Source organism: Pituophis catenifer, unplaced genomic scaffold, assembly GCF_029215685.1.
Source record: "Pituophis catenifer annectens isolate HBS135680 unplaced genomic scaffold, rPitCat1.0.hap2 SCAF_3, whole genome shotgun sequence".
Lineage (NCBI taxonomy): Eukaryota > Metazoa > Chordata > Lepidosauria > Squamata > Colubridae > Pituophis > Pituophis catenifer.
The window spans coordinates 116332214-116347941 of NW_027256883.1; the positions used below are offsets into that span (position 1 = coordinate 116332214).

The 15728-nt window shown below is 37.6% G+C and overlaps 1 protein-coding gene across 2 annotated transcripts in view; it reads left to right on the forward strand.

Annotated features, from left to right (window-relative positions):
- Positions 1 to 7451, forward strand: part of SWT1 (SWT1 RNA endoribonuclease homolog) — a 33034-nt gene extending 25583 nt beyond the window's left edge. For both annotated transcript variants that reach the window (XM_070940959.1, XM_070940960.1), the window contains 3 exons: positions 651 to 717; positions 1899 to 1963; positions 6080 to 7451. In XM_070940959.1, coding sequence (XP_070797060.1) covers positions 651 to 717; positions 1899 to 1963; positions 6080 to 6185 — 238 coding nt within the window. In that variant the 3' untranslated portion in view covers positions 6186 to 7451. The remainder of the gene's footprint in view (positions 1 to 650; positions 718 to 1898; positions 1964 to 6079) is intronic.
- Positions 7452 to 15728: the final 8277 nt, after the last annotated feature.

Genomic DNA, 15728 nt, shown 5'->3' on the forward strand with positions numbered 1-15728 from the left:
ACTGCTTGTTTTAACTAGATCCTGCCTCTCCATCAGCTATTTCCTAAATCCCCCTTTTGCCCTCAAACAGACAACTGCTTTTTAACTTCCTTCTTTTTAGGATTGATCAGCCCCCTACAAATATAATTAGTGGTTCTGCTTGTTAATAGTTACTGAACAGGCTATCCAATTTTTACATTGCACAGAGCCTGAGCCAAGTTCAGTTTGTGGTTTGGTGTCCTCAAGTAAGACACAAACAATTAGAGATGATAATTGTGAAAATAATACTGATTAGCCTTGCACTGGCAGAGTGAAACCACTCTGGGCTGCTCTGAGCTGTGCTACTTAGTTTGTCCGCACAAGTCTAGTGGTCAATGGCAGATCACCCAGTTTGACACATAGATGATACAGAGATTAAAATATAATAAAAGTGATATATTTATTTCTTGCCCAACAGAAGCAACATAAGGGTAGACCAGTATAAATATGTACAGTTACCTTTTCATCTTCTTACTAGTGTTTTCTGGGATCAGGTTAGGTTTTAGAATTTAAATCTCATATCTATTTTTATATGTGTATAAAATTGTCGGGAAAGGGGGTATGCCATAACATTGTTAACATTAGTGTGTTAAAAATCCTTTAATTTTCTATATCTGTTTCTTTTTTTCCAGAATCTTAGTGCCAAATAGTAGCTTTCAAGATGTTTGGGCCTTGTATAGATTCTTAACTAATAATGAGGTGAGTTATTTAACTTTCAAGTATTTGGTATGTTTGTTGTTGTTAAATTGTCTATGATAGAAAAGACAGAAATTTTGGGTAAAGATTTCAAAGCAGTCTGGTACATATTTTTTAAAAATATAAAGGTTTATGTATGTACTTTGGAAAGGCCTACACAATTATTTAAATGCACTTCACTATGTATTATGAATTTGTTGAATTCATAATGTATAGAGATATATTGTACCTGTTGAATTGTAGTCAAATGAAAATGCCATTTTGGTTATCAAGTCATAAATGGGTCAGGGTTGGTGACTCATTGGCTGTACAAAGTATCCTCAAATTTGACAAGACAAAATTATTAATCATTTGGGCAAGGTTAAGCAGAAAAATAAGTATTTTAAATATGCAAAACTTAAGGCACCCATTTTGCTCTGAATGATTAAATTAAATTCCCTCTTATGAGTTCATATCATGACAGGCCATATCCTCTGTGTTCAAATCAGGCCTTAAAAAGTTCTCCCCCAATGTCCCTTGGGTACAAAAGAATTGCTCTGGTTCAAACAGAGCAAAAATATATGGGGAGGAAGTTACATAGTTACATAGTAACTAATAAAATGCATGTCTGGCTTAGCACTGATATACTAGTCAAAGCTGTAGACGAAGAATAGGCAGAGTTAAACTCGTCATCAGTTTAAAGTTCTTGCACAAAAAATCCAAGTCGAGGCCCTTTTGAATTCTGTTGACTCTTATCTAGCATCAATTTAGTGCTGACTGTTACTAGACTAGATTCTTCTGCATAGGCTTGAATAAATCTGTGCTGCAACTTAACATATGGCCCTGATCCTTCACACCTGACAAAAGCTTATATAAGATCCTCCCACAATCTTGACTAAACCATTCTTTTCCCACTGCAAACAGCATTTGCACATGCATTAAGATTATCAGAAAGGGGAAGCTTTTTCAAACTCTCAGGGTTCGCTAAAATTGTCTTCCATCAAATTCTTTTGCTACAGATGTTGCTGTCTACAGTGTTAATACTGGTATAAGATTTGTGGGGCAATTCATAAGAGTTAATTTTTTAACGAATTTGAAGCTTTTATTTGTTTTTATTACAACAACAAACAGTTTCCAGTATATAACATTAGTATTTGAGAATGAGTTTTCCTACATTAGTAAGTTGGTGTCTTTTTAATTCATAGGTAAATAATAGTACAAAATTTACTGCTGAGGAACTTTATGACTGTATTTCCCAAGAAATATACAGGTAAGCTTTTTTAAAAAACGAACAAAAATAAATAAATATTAAATGTTTTTCATAACCTTCCCATGCAACAGTCTATGCAAAATCTGTTTTTGTTAATCCTATTACTTAGAGGGTAAAATAGCATTTTAACAAACATTTAAAAGTCTATAATTAAATATGAATATTATATACTCTTGAACTACCTGTTGCATATTTGTTTGCTTGTTTGTTTATTAAATTTATATAAATTTCCCAAGACTGTTTCAGAGAAGTTTCTTATGCTTATCAAATAATCTGATTCCTTTTCCAAATTCATGATGGTATATTGGCCTAAATTAGCAAACAATTAGCAGCTATATTTTTTTCTGTGCAGCTACTTTGGAGCATTAGAAGTAGCCTCAACATACAACTGTAATGGAACCTACTTCACAGATATTAAGCAAATGCCATAGGCAATAAGCAGACTTCTTGGGCATTAAGTGAACATGGGTATTACCTTATTTTTCAGAGTATAAGACACACCGGAGTATAAGACGCACCTTAGTTTTTGGAGAGGAAAATAAGAAAAAAGCTGATTGGCAGGTGGATTGGCCTCCCGGAATACCCCCAATCAGCTGTTCCCAGAGGTGAATTTTAGCAACAGGTTCCTTGCTTGTGAGCTCTGGCCTTGCTTTTTTTTTTTTGCTTTTTTTTTTTTCTGCCTCTGAAACTCCGTTTCAGAAAAAACTTTTTTCCCTGCTTCTGAAAGCCTCCGAAACAGAGCTTCAGGAAAAAAGCCTCTGAAGCTCTGTTTGGGGGCTTCTTTTCTAAAGCTCTGTTTGGGGGCTTCTTTACTGAAGCTTCGTTTCTGATGCTTTTTTCAGCCTCTGAAACCTCCGTTTGAGAAGCTGGGCAGGGCTACATTCGGAGTATAAGACACACCCAGATTTTCACCCTCTTTTTTGGGGGGAAAAAGTGCGTCTTATACGCCAAAAAATACGGTAAGCAAATCCCCTGAGTGTTAAATGATCCAATGGTTCACTATGAGTGTAGTTTTGCAAAAAAAAAAAAAAAAAAAAACCAAAATCCAGAAATAAGTGCTGGTTTTTAGCAAAACAGTTGTAATATGCCGTCATGTGACTTCAGGATGATGCAAATGGCCATAAATGTGGCCGTGATGCTAAGTACCCAAAGTCCGATCACATGATAGAGGAGGGAGCCCAACATTCCAAAGTACGAATCCAGGTTGTAATTTTCCTTTTTTGGATGGATCGTAACTTTGATCGGTAGCTAAGCTACCAATCGTAAGGTGAGGACTACCTATATAACTTTTTAATATTAAATCATTAAGAGAAAAAAAGAGTATCAGTGTAGCTTGAAGAAAGTAAATATATTAGGAAGAATATTTTTTCTTTTCCAATTGTTTTGATGATTATCATTATTTTAAGGATCTATTGTATGTACACTGAGAGCTTAAGTATCAGAGTCAAATTCCTTGTGTGTCTAATCACACTTGGCCAATTCTAATTCTAGTTTGTTAGACTTAATGAAATCAAATACAACAATAAAACAACCCATAATTAAAATATAACAACATAGGAAAACTGTCCAAAAATATATAAAAGCAGAGAATGAAATCAGAAGAGCACAGAATGTTTCAGACCAAGAGGCTTTACATGACATCCTGTGTTAGCAATTGTCAGACGGTACCTTTTTAAATTAAAAAAGCTCATAAAAGTTATTGTTGCAATAATAGCAAGCCCAAAGGTAAAAAGGATATATGTACACTATGCATATGTCACCTTTTTGGGTTTCACGGTGCCTTGAGATCGTTATATTTGGGAAGGCTGATTTTTTGCTAGTGCTGTTTTCAAAAGTGCCTCGCACGATTTCCTGATATAGATAAGGCTAGTGCATATTTTGGGTGACCAACAGAGGTGGGTTTCAGCAGGTTCTGACCAGTTCTGGACAACCGGTAGCAGAAATTTTGAGTAGTTCAGAGAACCGATAAATACCACCTCTGACTGGCCCCGCCCCCATCTTTTCTCTGCCTCCTGAGTCCCAGCTGATCAGGAGGAAGTGGGAATTTTGCAGTAACCTTCCCCTGGTGTGGGGTGGGAATGGGGATTTTGCAGTAACCTTCCGCTGGAGTGGGGTGGGAATGGAGATTTTACAGTATCCTTCCCCTGCCATGCCCACCAAGCCACACCCACCAAGCCATGCCCACAGAACCAGTAGTAAAAAAATTTGAATCTTGCCACTGGTGACCAAGGTAATTAATTTCATCCTAAAAATGTAATTATTTTCTTAATGATGTCTGAAATCAATTTTGAGGATTCTGGGCAGAAATCAAATACAGTCATATAATTCTTGAATGAATCTCCCCATCCCATGTTTTCATCAGAGGTCTGGCTACAACATAGATAATTATCTAGTTTAATTTGATGGCATATCTGTAGGGCTGAATCTTGATCCTTACTGAGATGAAGATCTGGGGAAATAATTGTCTAGTCCAGGACATAATTATTCAATAGTAACTTCCAGATTCTGGGATAATTTTAAATTTGTCATGGGTTTATAATTTTGTTCTAATAATCACTGGAATGTAGCAGAGACTGTACCCTATGTCTTATATGACAGTGACTTCTATACTGATAACATGAATGAATATGCTAAGGTAGTTTCATATGCTAAGGAAACTGGAAGGTAAGTAGTATTTGTGAATTGTGGTCATTCACCTGATATAAAGAGATTGGTTTTCCATTGATGAAAAAGTGACTTTTTGATGGGAAGGGAGGGTGTATCAAATGAAAGAACTAGAAGTTTAATTCATTTTCTAGACAAGATCTTTAAAATGGATTGATAATCCCCCTTTAACATTATTAAATCATGTTGAGTGCATGCATTTATTTAAGGAACAGTAGTATCACATCTAAAATACTATGAATTACTTCCTGTTCTAGAAGGAACACTTCTGAAAAAATGACAGTCTAATCTAGGAGATCCAAAATGATGCATTCTGAGAGAAAAAAATAGTTTGCTATGTAACTAATTCTAACATTACATTAACAATTCTAAAAAAGTGGGGATGTGCTATTTTTGGAAAAGGAAGTAATAAGTACGGTATGTAGAAATAATGGCTCACTGGTGAGATTTGCATTTTTATATGCCCAGATGTACATTTTTACCTAATCTGATGGAATGCTAAACGGATGTCAGCAGTATTTAAAAAGGAAAGATACTATGACACCCATATAACAGTTTGTTTAATATATCTTGTCATTATTGCTTTCCTTACAAATATCTTTAAATTGCAATTTTGAGAAATTCCAATTCCAAAGCATACAAGATATACTTGATGCAGTTTCTAATAAAAGAGTGTGATTAAGCATGATTTCTTTATTCCAAGTTTCAATATTCATTTATGTGATAATAAATTCCAAAGAATCTTAACATAAAGTCCTCATAAAAGTTAGTCTCTCCCAGTGGTGGGTTGCTACTGGTTTACACCGAATCGGGCGAACAAATAGTGGGGGCGGTGGGAGGCTCTGCCCAATGCGCAGAAGCGTCACGCATGTGCTTGAGTGCGCGCACACCCACGAGCGAACCAGTAGCAACAGGTTTTGAAACCCGCCCCTGGTCTCTCCCCAAAAACATACATTGTGGTAACTAATAGCCACCGATAAAGACCAATACATTATGCCAAATAGTAAGGCAGCCTTGATCAAAATTTATCTCCCCAGCAAGCTGGAAGCCTGCTGAAAGTAAAATGGTGACTGTCACTTGGCAAGCAGCTGACAGTTTATATGTCGGTCCTTCCTTAGGAGGGAGTACTGCGCTGTAGATCCTTTTCCTATATCTTCACTCGATGCACTGCAGAAGTTGTCAAGATCTGTAGAACAAAGTTTCTTGAAAGATACAGATACCTTCATATTGAAAGTGACATTCCTCCAGATATAACATGCTGCTTAGAGCTTTAAAGGCTATAAAGAGTACTTTAAATCAATACCCACAATGGAAGCTAGTCCAACCCTTAGAAGAAAATAATCTTGTGCATTTTGAAAAACTGCTACAGAAAGTCATAACAGAGGGGACTGGGCTAGACTTAGCAGATTGCATTTTTTTCCTCAATCCTACATTTTCTCATTTCCTCCCCAGAACACGGCTATCAGTTGGATGTGGCCAACTAATTCAACTGGAACATACTGTTAGACAGTGCTATGAATCGGTCCTTTTGGAAATCAAGAACAGAGGATGGCTCTAAGTCCTTCAATTAACTGAAACATTTGAAAGACTGGTTTTCTTCTCACCAAGCAAAATAAACCTATGATCCAGCTACCTAAAAAGTTTAAACCTCTGTAATTTATTGGTCTTCCTTGCTGTTTTTAGCAACTTTGTTTGATGATCACACTTAAAGAAAGATTAATCCATGGTTTGGCCTTATTTGTATACATGTTTGTATATGAATGTGTGTTTCCACTTCCTGGAAGAAGACAGAGTTAGAATTAAGACCACGGTGAAGGGATTTTTAAATCTCTCTGACAATATTAGCTTTTACTCCTCATGTAAATCACTACTTTACAGGTGGAGTAATTTTTAAATCTTTATATTACCCATTCCCAGAGCAATATTCTAATGATAATGGCATAGCTCTACCCCTCTTCTTCCCCAGCATATTGTAATTTGAAATTGAGTTGTGCAGACTTTTTGATCATGAAGCTTGCAGATGCAGTTATGTATATTTTATTAGCCCATTCCCTGCAAACAGTCTCAATACATAATGCCCACCTGCCTGCTTCTCTTGACCTACTGAATTTGTAGCTGTCATAACTACAGTTTCTTGAAATCCCCTCTTCCTTGCAGCTCAATCACCAAAGAGGTCACTCAAAAATTGCAAAAGTTAGACATCAAATGCTATGGCTGTGGGAACTATGCAACCATACAGCACTGGTCAAGAGACAGGGAGAAGGAAAACAGGTGATCTCAGTGGATGCTCATGGCAAGCTGAAACAAAAACTGGCCTGTCTTCCTCTCCTGCTGTCCACTGTGCGGTTCTTATATTGGGACAACAAGGAATTCTTGTGGCCAATTTATCGCCATCTACTCAGCATAACTAATTATCCAAATAATTGTTGTGCATTTGTGTGGAAAGATGTCCACATGCCCAGGAATCCTGAGTGAGTGTGCAAAAGATTCTGTTCCATCTCCCCGAATAAACTAGAATTACATAATTGCAAACATTTTTCCTACTTTTACAAGAGCAAAGTTTTTACCTGACTGGAAACCAACTTTGTATGCTAACAATGGGGGGAAGGTTTCAAGGTTGTAGAGGGGGAAGGTATTTAATTTGTGCGTGTCTCTTTTTATAGTAAAAATGTCTTAAATCTGTTTGCTATTTTTTAATGAATACTGTTGTTACTTTTTCACTGGTATCATTTGTCATGTTTTAATGGAAGGAGATTCCATACTATTATAGATTCATTTCAAACATTTTAATTTCAAATTTAGATTAAAAAAGTGTTACATCCTATCTGTTGGCCTGACATTCTCTGTGCATGAGGACATTGCAAGGAAGACATACATTTGATTGTTTCACTTGAAATTCACTTCACATTTATGGCTATGTGCTCAGAATGTGTTTTATGAAGTCCTAAGTATGCAAATAAGTTACAGCTATCCCCTTGATTTCTGTAAAGCTAAGTATTGTCATTCTAGAAATGTTTAATTACAGTTGGACTCCTGTGCTGATATTTCAGAGCATCCACTACATCAGGGGTGTCAAACTCGCATCATAATGGCATCGTCATGTATCGGGACATTTTTCCCTTTGCTAAACCAGTCGTGGGCATGGCCAGGGTATGACACATCTGGCCCTTGGGCCGCAAGTTTGACAGCCCCGTACTACATATAACTTGGATTAGAAATCAGTAGTGTTTCATTGGAAAATCAACCATTGGTAAATGGAAGTAAGTAAAGACTTGAGGCTTAGCTACAATAATTTAATATAGTTTATAACATCTGGAATTAGGAGGTTGGAATAGTCAGAAGAAACAGGAACTGGGGAACAAATTCCATTTGGTGAAGAAACCTTAAATACTGTTTTTGAAAGCAAGTCCCAATTATCTTAATACACCAAGCTATATAGATTGAAATAATATCCTAGACATGTAAAAAATAACTGTCTTGTAAACATATAATGACCTAGTCCTAATGCCTTTCACTATAATTCTCATTGGCCTAACTAGCACAGTTCATAGTCAAGAATTATCAGAGTTGTAGTCTAAAGTATTAGAAAGGCAGTATCTAGGGCAGTTATCAAAAACATGCATTATTGAGTAATATAATATGAAGGGCCATATAAAACCCCCATTTTTCATTCATGCCTTTCACTTGGATTAATTCTACCACTAGATGCGATCATGTTGGAATTACAACAAATATTTACAAAAGATTAATTGATCTATTTTTATAAGCATAGAGAGCTATAATAGATATTTTGAAATTTTCAGAATAGGTTTTAGATTTAATTATCTGATAATCCATATATTCACATACTGATTTAAGATTGGTACTATTGGATGATAAAATGTGGATAATCTTTAGGAATGAGATCCAAATTTAAATTATTTCAAACCTAGAATTGACATTGTTATAAAATCACTGGATAAAGTTAGAACATCTTATGTAATTCTTCCACTTAAAACCATTTATTCCAACCACTTGAAACATATGGTGGATTTTTTTTTAAATATTAGAGTTTTAGTTTTAAGCTCAGAGTGTCATTATACTGTAGTTACACCAACATTCCACAAGAAAAGGCTATGATAATTACAGAAGACATTATGAGAAAAAGGAAGAATGCTTTCAGGACTTTCAACTTGTTTTTCGACAGCCTCATTTTTTCTGCTTTGAATACATATTGCAGAATTCTGGCAAATCATGATATGGAATTCTGTTATTGAATTATTCAGCTTGTTTTTAGCTTTCTCACCACATGAGAGAATTCTTTTTGAAAGGAATAATATTAGACAAAAGATAATTTTATGTAATTAAAGTCCTTCGAGAGTTTAAGGTATTTCTTAACTTTCACTACGAGATAATTGCATTTGTCTTGGGAATAATGATCAAAAGCAATCCATCATTTAGATGTTCACATTCCAAAAATGGATAGTCAGTTTTTGTCTACCTATTCCACCTTCTTTAAATGTTATGCCATTGGGAGAGATCATAATATTGTAAAGACATTTAAAGCAAATGGATGTAATCATGTTACTTGATGCATACTCTCAAAATTTGAAAAATTTATTAAAAGCTACTGTATTCTTTACAGTATCTTTATCATCAAGCTCCCCTATTTGCTAACAAATGGCCTGAATTTGACAGAGATTTTGAGGGGCATGATTCAATACATATTTGTACAATTTTCTTGGTTTCTATGAAGTTTTTTTGTTTTCTTATTTTTTTTTTCTGTTTCACCTATTTTTGATTCAAACACATGTTTTGCGGATTTCCTACTACAACGTGGCAGAAAATCTTGCCATACCTTTGATCGATGGATAGATGCAGGGGGAGGAGGGGGAGAGAAAAATATACTTGGCACAACCAATCAGCTGGCATTGTGTTCAGGAACATCTGCACAGAATAGGACAGAGCTTTTAAAATTCACCTGCCTGCCCTCTTTCTGACTGGTGTATAGTCTCTTGGGTTGGGAGCCTCCATACTTTGTGAGGAGCTTCCAGCTCTTCACATTGGCAATTTCCATGTCGTCTGGTCAGCTCACTATACCAGCAGGGTATCTGATAACTCATAGGACATACATCTTGATGGTGTGGAACGTGTTGTTCCCATTGAGTTGGCTTTTCAGGACTTGGATGTTGCTGTATTCCTTGCTTCCTCATCATGGTTTCCATGTGACTGTGGGATACCAAGGTATTTATAGCAGGTCTACATGTCCGGTATGTAGCCCATAGTGTAGTTCTACTCCATCAGTCTTAACTACCTTCCCTCTCTTTACTACCATCTGGCCACACTTCTCTACTCCAAATGACATCCCAGTGGTCCTCACTGTAAATCTGTGTCAGGTGGATTAGCAAGTTAATGTGTCATTCACTCTTAGCATACAGCTTGATGTCATCATCCATATAGAGAAGGTGGTTGATAATAGTTCCACTCTTGAACTTTTATCCATAAGCAGTTCTTGGATTATCTGGCTGAGAGAGTTCAAACCAATGAAGAATAGCAGCAGAAGACAATGCATCCCCTTGGTATTCACACTGGTATCAATAACATTAGTTATTTGTTGTGTATGTATTGCAATGTATTGTATTTATATTCTGTTTTTACTTATTTTCTTTGTGATTTATATGCATGTGTATTTGTGTGTATTCAAGAGGGGGGGAAAGCTTTAATATTATAACTTTAGTTATTCGCTGTGTATGTATGCCAAGGTATTGCATTGCTATTATGAATATACATACATATACATATACATATACATATACATATACATATACATATACATATAGGTCTTTGGTTATTCGGGTTTTCTCCCGCGTAAAATTGGAAGTGTCTTGGCGACGTTTCAAAGAAGTCTCATTCGTCATCTTCAGGCTGGTGTTTTCGGCTTCGTGCTTCTAGGAGCAATGTGTGATCGCAGCTGTTTCTTCCTTTTAACTGCCAGTGGGGGTGTGAACTGTTTGGGTGGGAGCTTGGCTGTGTTCTGATTGGGTGGAGGTGTGTTCTGATTGGTTGGGGGTTTGGCTGTGGTCTGATTGGATGGGGGGATGGCTGTGGTCTGATTGGATGGGGGTGTGTTCTGTTTAGGTGGGGGCTTGGTTGTGCTCGGGTTAGTCTGAGTTGCAGGGGGATTTGAGCTGGTGAGCTGCGTTGCTGTTGTTTTGCTTCGTGTTCGTGGTCGTGCCACATCTTCATGGTGAGTGTCAGTTTGCTTCATGTATGGATTGGAGGGGTTTAAAGTGGCTAATGATGCAGCTATGGTCTGGCTTCTGGTATATGGTCGTGCCTCATCGGTGTGGCTTTGCTTTTTGCGTGGATGTGTGGTGGTGACATGAAGATGACGAATGAGACTTCGTCAAAACGTCGCCAAGACACTTCCAATTTTACGCAGGAGAAAACCTGAATAACCAAAGACCTACATACAAACACCCGCGAAAACCTCAGAATATATATATATATATATATATATATATATATATATATATATATATGTATGTATGTATGTATGTATGTATGTATATATATATATATATATATATATATATATATATATATATATATATATATATATATATATATATAGGATTTTTAGAGAAAAATATTGAAACTAAAATTGCCTTTTATGAACATTTTTTTGTTAAAAACATTACACATATTTTTAAATAAATGAACTGAAAGATGACCAAAAAGGGATCAAATTGTCAATCAAAATAATCAAAGATCTAACGAAAGGACATAATTTTGAAAATTTGTTAACAGCTTATAGATCTTCAGTATCTTGGCAGACAACTGGAATGTTTCGGTATTGTTATTTCATTTTCTCAGCAATTTAGCAATGTAATTTTTACAAGTGTTTTACTAGTGCTTAAGGCACCAGGCTATAAAGCTAGAAGTAATGAGCTGAAGTGCCTCCTTAGTCATTGAGGTCATCTGGGTCACCCTCTACTCAATCCATTTTATAGGGTTGCTGTTGTAGGGAAAATAGGAGAAAATTGTGTGTGTTTGCTGCCTTGAGTTATTCATAAATATAATAAAGGCAGGATATAAATAGTGTACCCGCTAAGCATTTTTATAATCCAGTAGTTGTGCTATTTGAATAGCAGCATATTCAGTCTTCATTTTACGTTCATTTGTGTGGAAATAAAAATTGAAATTATATCTTTTAATTTGTAAAGATCTTTTCACCCAGTAAATTCCCTATAGGACAGCCTCCTTTTCTTACCCATGTTTTGATAATAATCATTGTAACTGGAGTAAAATGTTTCCTCCTAGCAATTAAAAAGTTGAACATTTACAGTCTGAACAATATAATCTACCATGTCCACACCTGCAAACACCTGTTTTTGCAAGTTCAGACCTGGAAACCTCTTTGCAAAAGGCTGGGAAATAGTCTAGAGATTTGTCACAGATGGGTGAATGTGACTGCCTTTACCTGACCCTTGATCTTCCAGACTTCTGTATTTAGTCTTTTACGTGTAATGCTAAAATGATGCTAAACTATATTATGGGTTGTTTCCAAAACAAACAATCACTAGTTTTCCCAGAACAAAGAATAATTTGAACATAATTTCCTGTTAATTTATAGCATTGGGCTTGTTCACACCATGATCTTTTATTGCATCTAATCTCTAACTATATGGTGTATCTTTTTTGTGTCAGTGTGCTACACAGTCTCTGAGCAAGAGACACAGGAGACAAGACCCCCTAGAAAGTAAGATTAACCCTGAAAGAGTTCTCCCCATTGTGCCCCATTTTTCTCCCTGGCTGCCACCTAATAAACTTGATAAGGAAGTGAACACAAAGAAAAGCTCCTAGAGAGTGGCCAAGTGTTAATTTTCCAGCTAGGATCTCTCTGGGAAAAAAAATGGTTTGGGATTGCAAGTCTCAAGAAATACTTTTAAAGGATTTTAGCTAACTTGATTAAGCTGCAAAATCATGCGTCGACAATAATTCCTTCCCTTCATATTCTTATTTTACTTTTTCCTTTGCTATAAGTTTTCTATAAATAAAGTAACTAGCTAACTTTGGAGGTGTATTATTATTTGAGAGGGGGGCAGGTGCTGAAGGGGATTAAGAATGGGGCTTGAATAAAAACTGGCCATCAGGTTATCTATGAAATGATGCTGTGTATGCAGCTTTAGCCAACACAATATCACCTGAGAATGCATAGACTGGGTTGATGAGAAAAGAGAAGAAAGACAAACAATAATTTGGTTACTGGTTTCATTCAGGAAGTAAATAGAGACCTTGAAATAATATTGAACAGGAATAGAAAAAATATTCTTGAATTATTCCCCACTGCAGCATCGTTTTCCGGACATGCTGGCTGCGACTGTTGACAGGCTGCAACGTGGGAACATCTAAATGGCCCTAAGCACCATACAACATAACAAGTGTTTGGATGAAGCTGTTTAAAATATTAGAATGTTTAGGGGGAGATAGCCATTTAATGCCCGTATTTGCTGTCCAACATTCTGGGGAGGAGGCAACAAGTGTAATCCACTAGGTTCCAAATTGAAGTTCAGGATTGCCTTTATAATAAAGTTCTCAGAAGTACTAGTTGTTCCTTTGCACAGGTTCAGCTAAACAGGCACAGCTCAAAGCCTATATAAGGGAAATTCAAGCACTATCAAACAAGGAAGGGAAAGCATGCAAAACATGGCTTCTTGAATTCTTTCCAATCCCTTAAAAATAATTTTGCTTTGGTCCTATGATTAAGAAAAGAGAGTGGGCTTAGAACAGAACAAGCCACTGCCCAGTGCCTCTCCTTAGTTATAGCAATAGCACTTAGACTTATCCCAAAGATGCTTCTTTCAAAAGGCAACTGGACTTTCCTGTTTTGTTTCTTAGCCAAGAAGTGTCTTCAGTTCTCACTGAATGATGGAAAATGGAAGGATTTACCATTCAGTCAGAACTGAAGAAGCTTCTTGGATGAGAAATGAAACATCTTCAGGCAAAACAAAAAAAACCAGTTGCCTTTTAAAAGGTTGACCTTTGGGACAACCATGACCTGGATAACTGAGAATCTCCATAGAAACTGAAGACCCCCCCCCCCGGATCACCCCAATGATGCCCTTGAAGTGATGTCCCGGTGCCTGGAGGCTGTATGGATCTGTATGGGGAGAAACAGACTCAGGCTCAACCCATCCAAAACCGAGTGGCTGTGGTTTCTGACATCCCAATATAGTCAGTTGGTGCCATCACTGACTATTGGGGGCGAGTCGTTGGCCCCCACGGAGAGGGCTTGCAAGTTGGGTGTCCTCCTGGACTCACGGCTGTCTTTAGAAGAGCATTTGACGGCTGTGGCCGGGAGGACTTTTTATCAGGTTCGCCTGATCTGCCAGTTGCGTCCCTTTCTGGATCGGGACTCGTTACACACGGTCACTCATGCCCTCATTTCCCGCCTGGACTACTGTAATGCTCTCTACATGGGGCTCCCCTTGAGGAGCACCCGGAGGCTCCAACTGGTCCAGAATGTGGCCGCGCGGGTGGTTATGGGAGTGACGTGGTGCTCCCATGTGACTCCCCTCCTGCGTGAGCTGCACTGGCTTCCGGTGGTCTTCCGGATGCACTTCAAGGTTCTGGTTACCACCTTTAGAGCGCTCCATGGCTTAGGACCGGGGTACCTACGAGACCGCCTTCTGCCACCAGTGGCCTCCCACCGACCAGGACGCTCCTCAGAGTGCCATCGGTCAAACAATGTCGAGGCGGAGAGCCTTCTCTGTGGGGGCACCTGCCATCTGGAACGAGCTCCCCCCGGAGATACAGAGGATCCCGGATTTGCGCACTTTCCGCCACAAACATTCTTATTCCAGCAGGCTGGTCTGGCCTAACCTCCCTTTTAATTGCTTTTAAATTTGTTTTAAATTGGGGTGTTTTAAATCGGGCCAAAGTATTTAATGTATTTTAAATGGTTTTTAACGTTTGTATTATGTGTATTTTATCTTTTTGGCTGTTCACCGCCCTGAGTCCTTCGGGAGTAGGGCGGTATATAAATTTAATTATAAATAAATGAATAAATAAGACTTATATACCGCTTCATAGTGCTTTACAGCCCTAAGTAGTTTACAGAGTCAGCATATTGTCCCCACAATTTGGGTCATTTTACTGACCTCAGGATGGAAGGCTGAGTCAACCTTGAGCCTGTCAAAATCTAACTCCTAGCTGCAATACTGCATTCTAACCACTGCATCAATAGGCTTTGGAGGGTTTTTCTCTCTCTCCACAGCTTCTGATCAAAACTAATCTATTTTTATTTTTAATACCAGCTTTTCACCTCATCCAATTTGAGTCTGTTCTATCCTTTTCAAAAATTATCCTGCAAATTGATAGATCTCCCAGTCTATTTGCATACTTTTTTGCAAATTTCATTGGCTTGGAAATATAAAAATGGCAGAACAAATTTTAAACTGATTCCTGGGGGAAGAAGCCACTAGGTGTTGTATTCACATTCAGTAAAGTGTAGATAAATCAGTAAAAGGTACAGCAGATAGGAACAATGTTGGGAGTGGGTTAATGGATAATCATATCAGGAAATTGAAGGCATCCTTGAAACACTAAATTCATGCTGACACTGAATATAATCTTACAAGGGAAGGTTAAATTGAAGGAATAGTTCTTTATACCAAGAATGTAAAATATACAGTAGACCACATTAAAAGTCGAATCATTGTGGGTGGCAATATCTCATCACAAATGTAAATGGAGTCCTGATCAAAATACTGAGGGCGAGTTGGTAAAATACATCATAAATCCGTACAAAAGGGAACATGTTAAGTGAATCATGCTCCACTTATGATTTTCTAGATATAACTACAGTATGCCTTAGAACAGGAGTGTCAAACTTGATTTCATTGAGGGCCGCATCAAGGTTGTTTGATTTCGGAGGGGCTGGGGGGTCATGGCAGGGTGGCATGGCCAGTTCAACGTCACTCATGCTGGGGGCGCCTGTGATGGCCTGAGTGCTCTGCCAGCAAAAACAGGCTCCCGAGCTGTTTTTGCCCATGACTGCTTCCTGCAACCCTTTGCCAGCGAAAACAGAGCTTGGGCGAGCCACCTGCGGCTCTCGTGA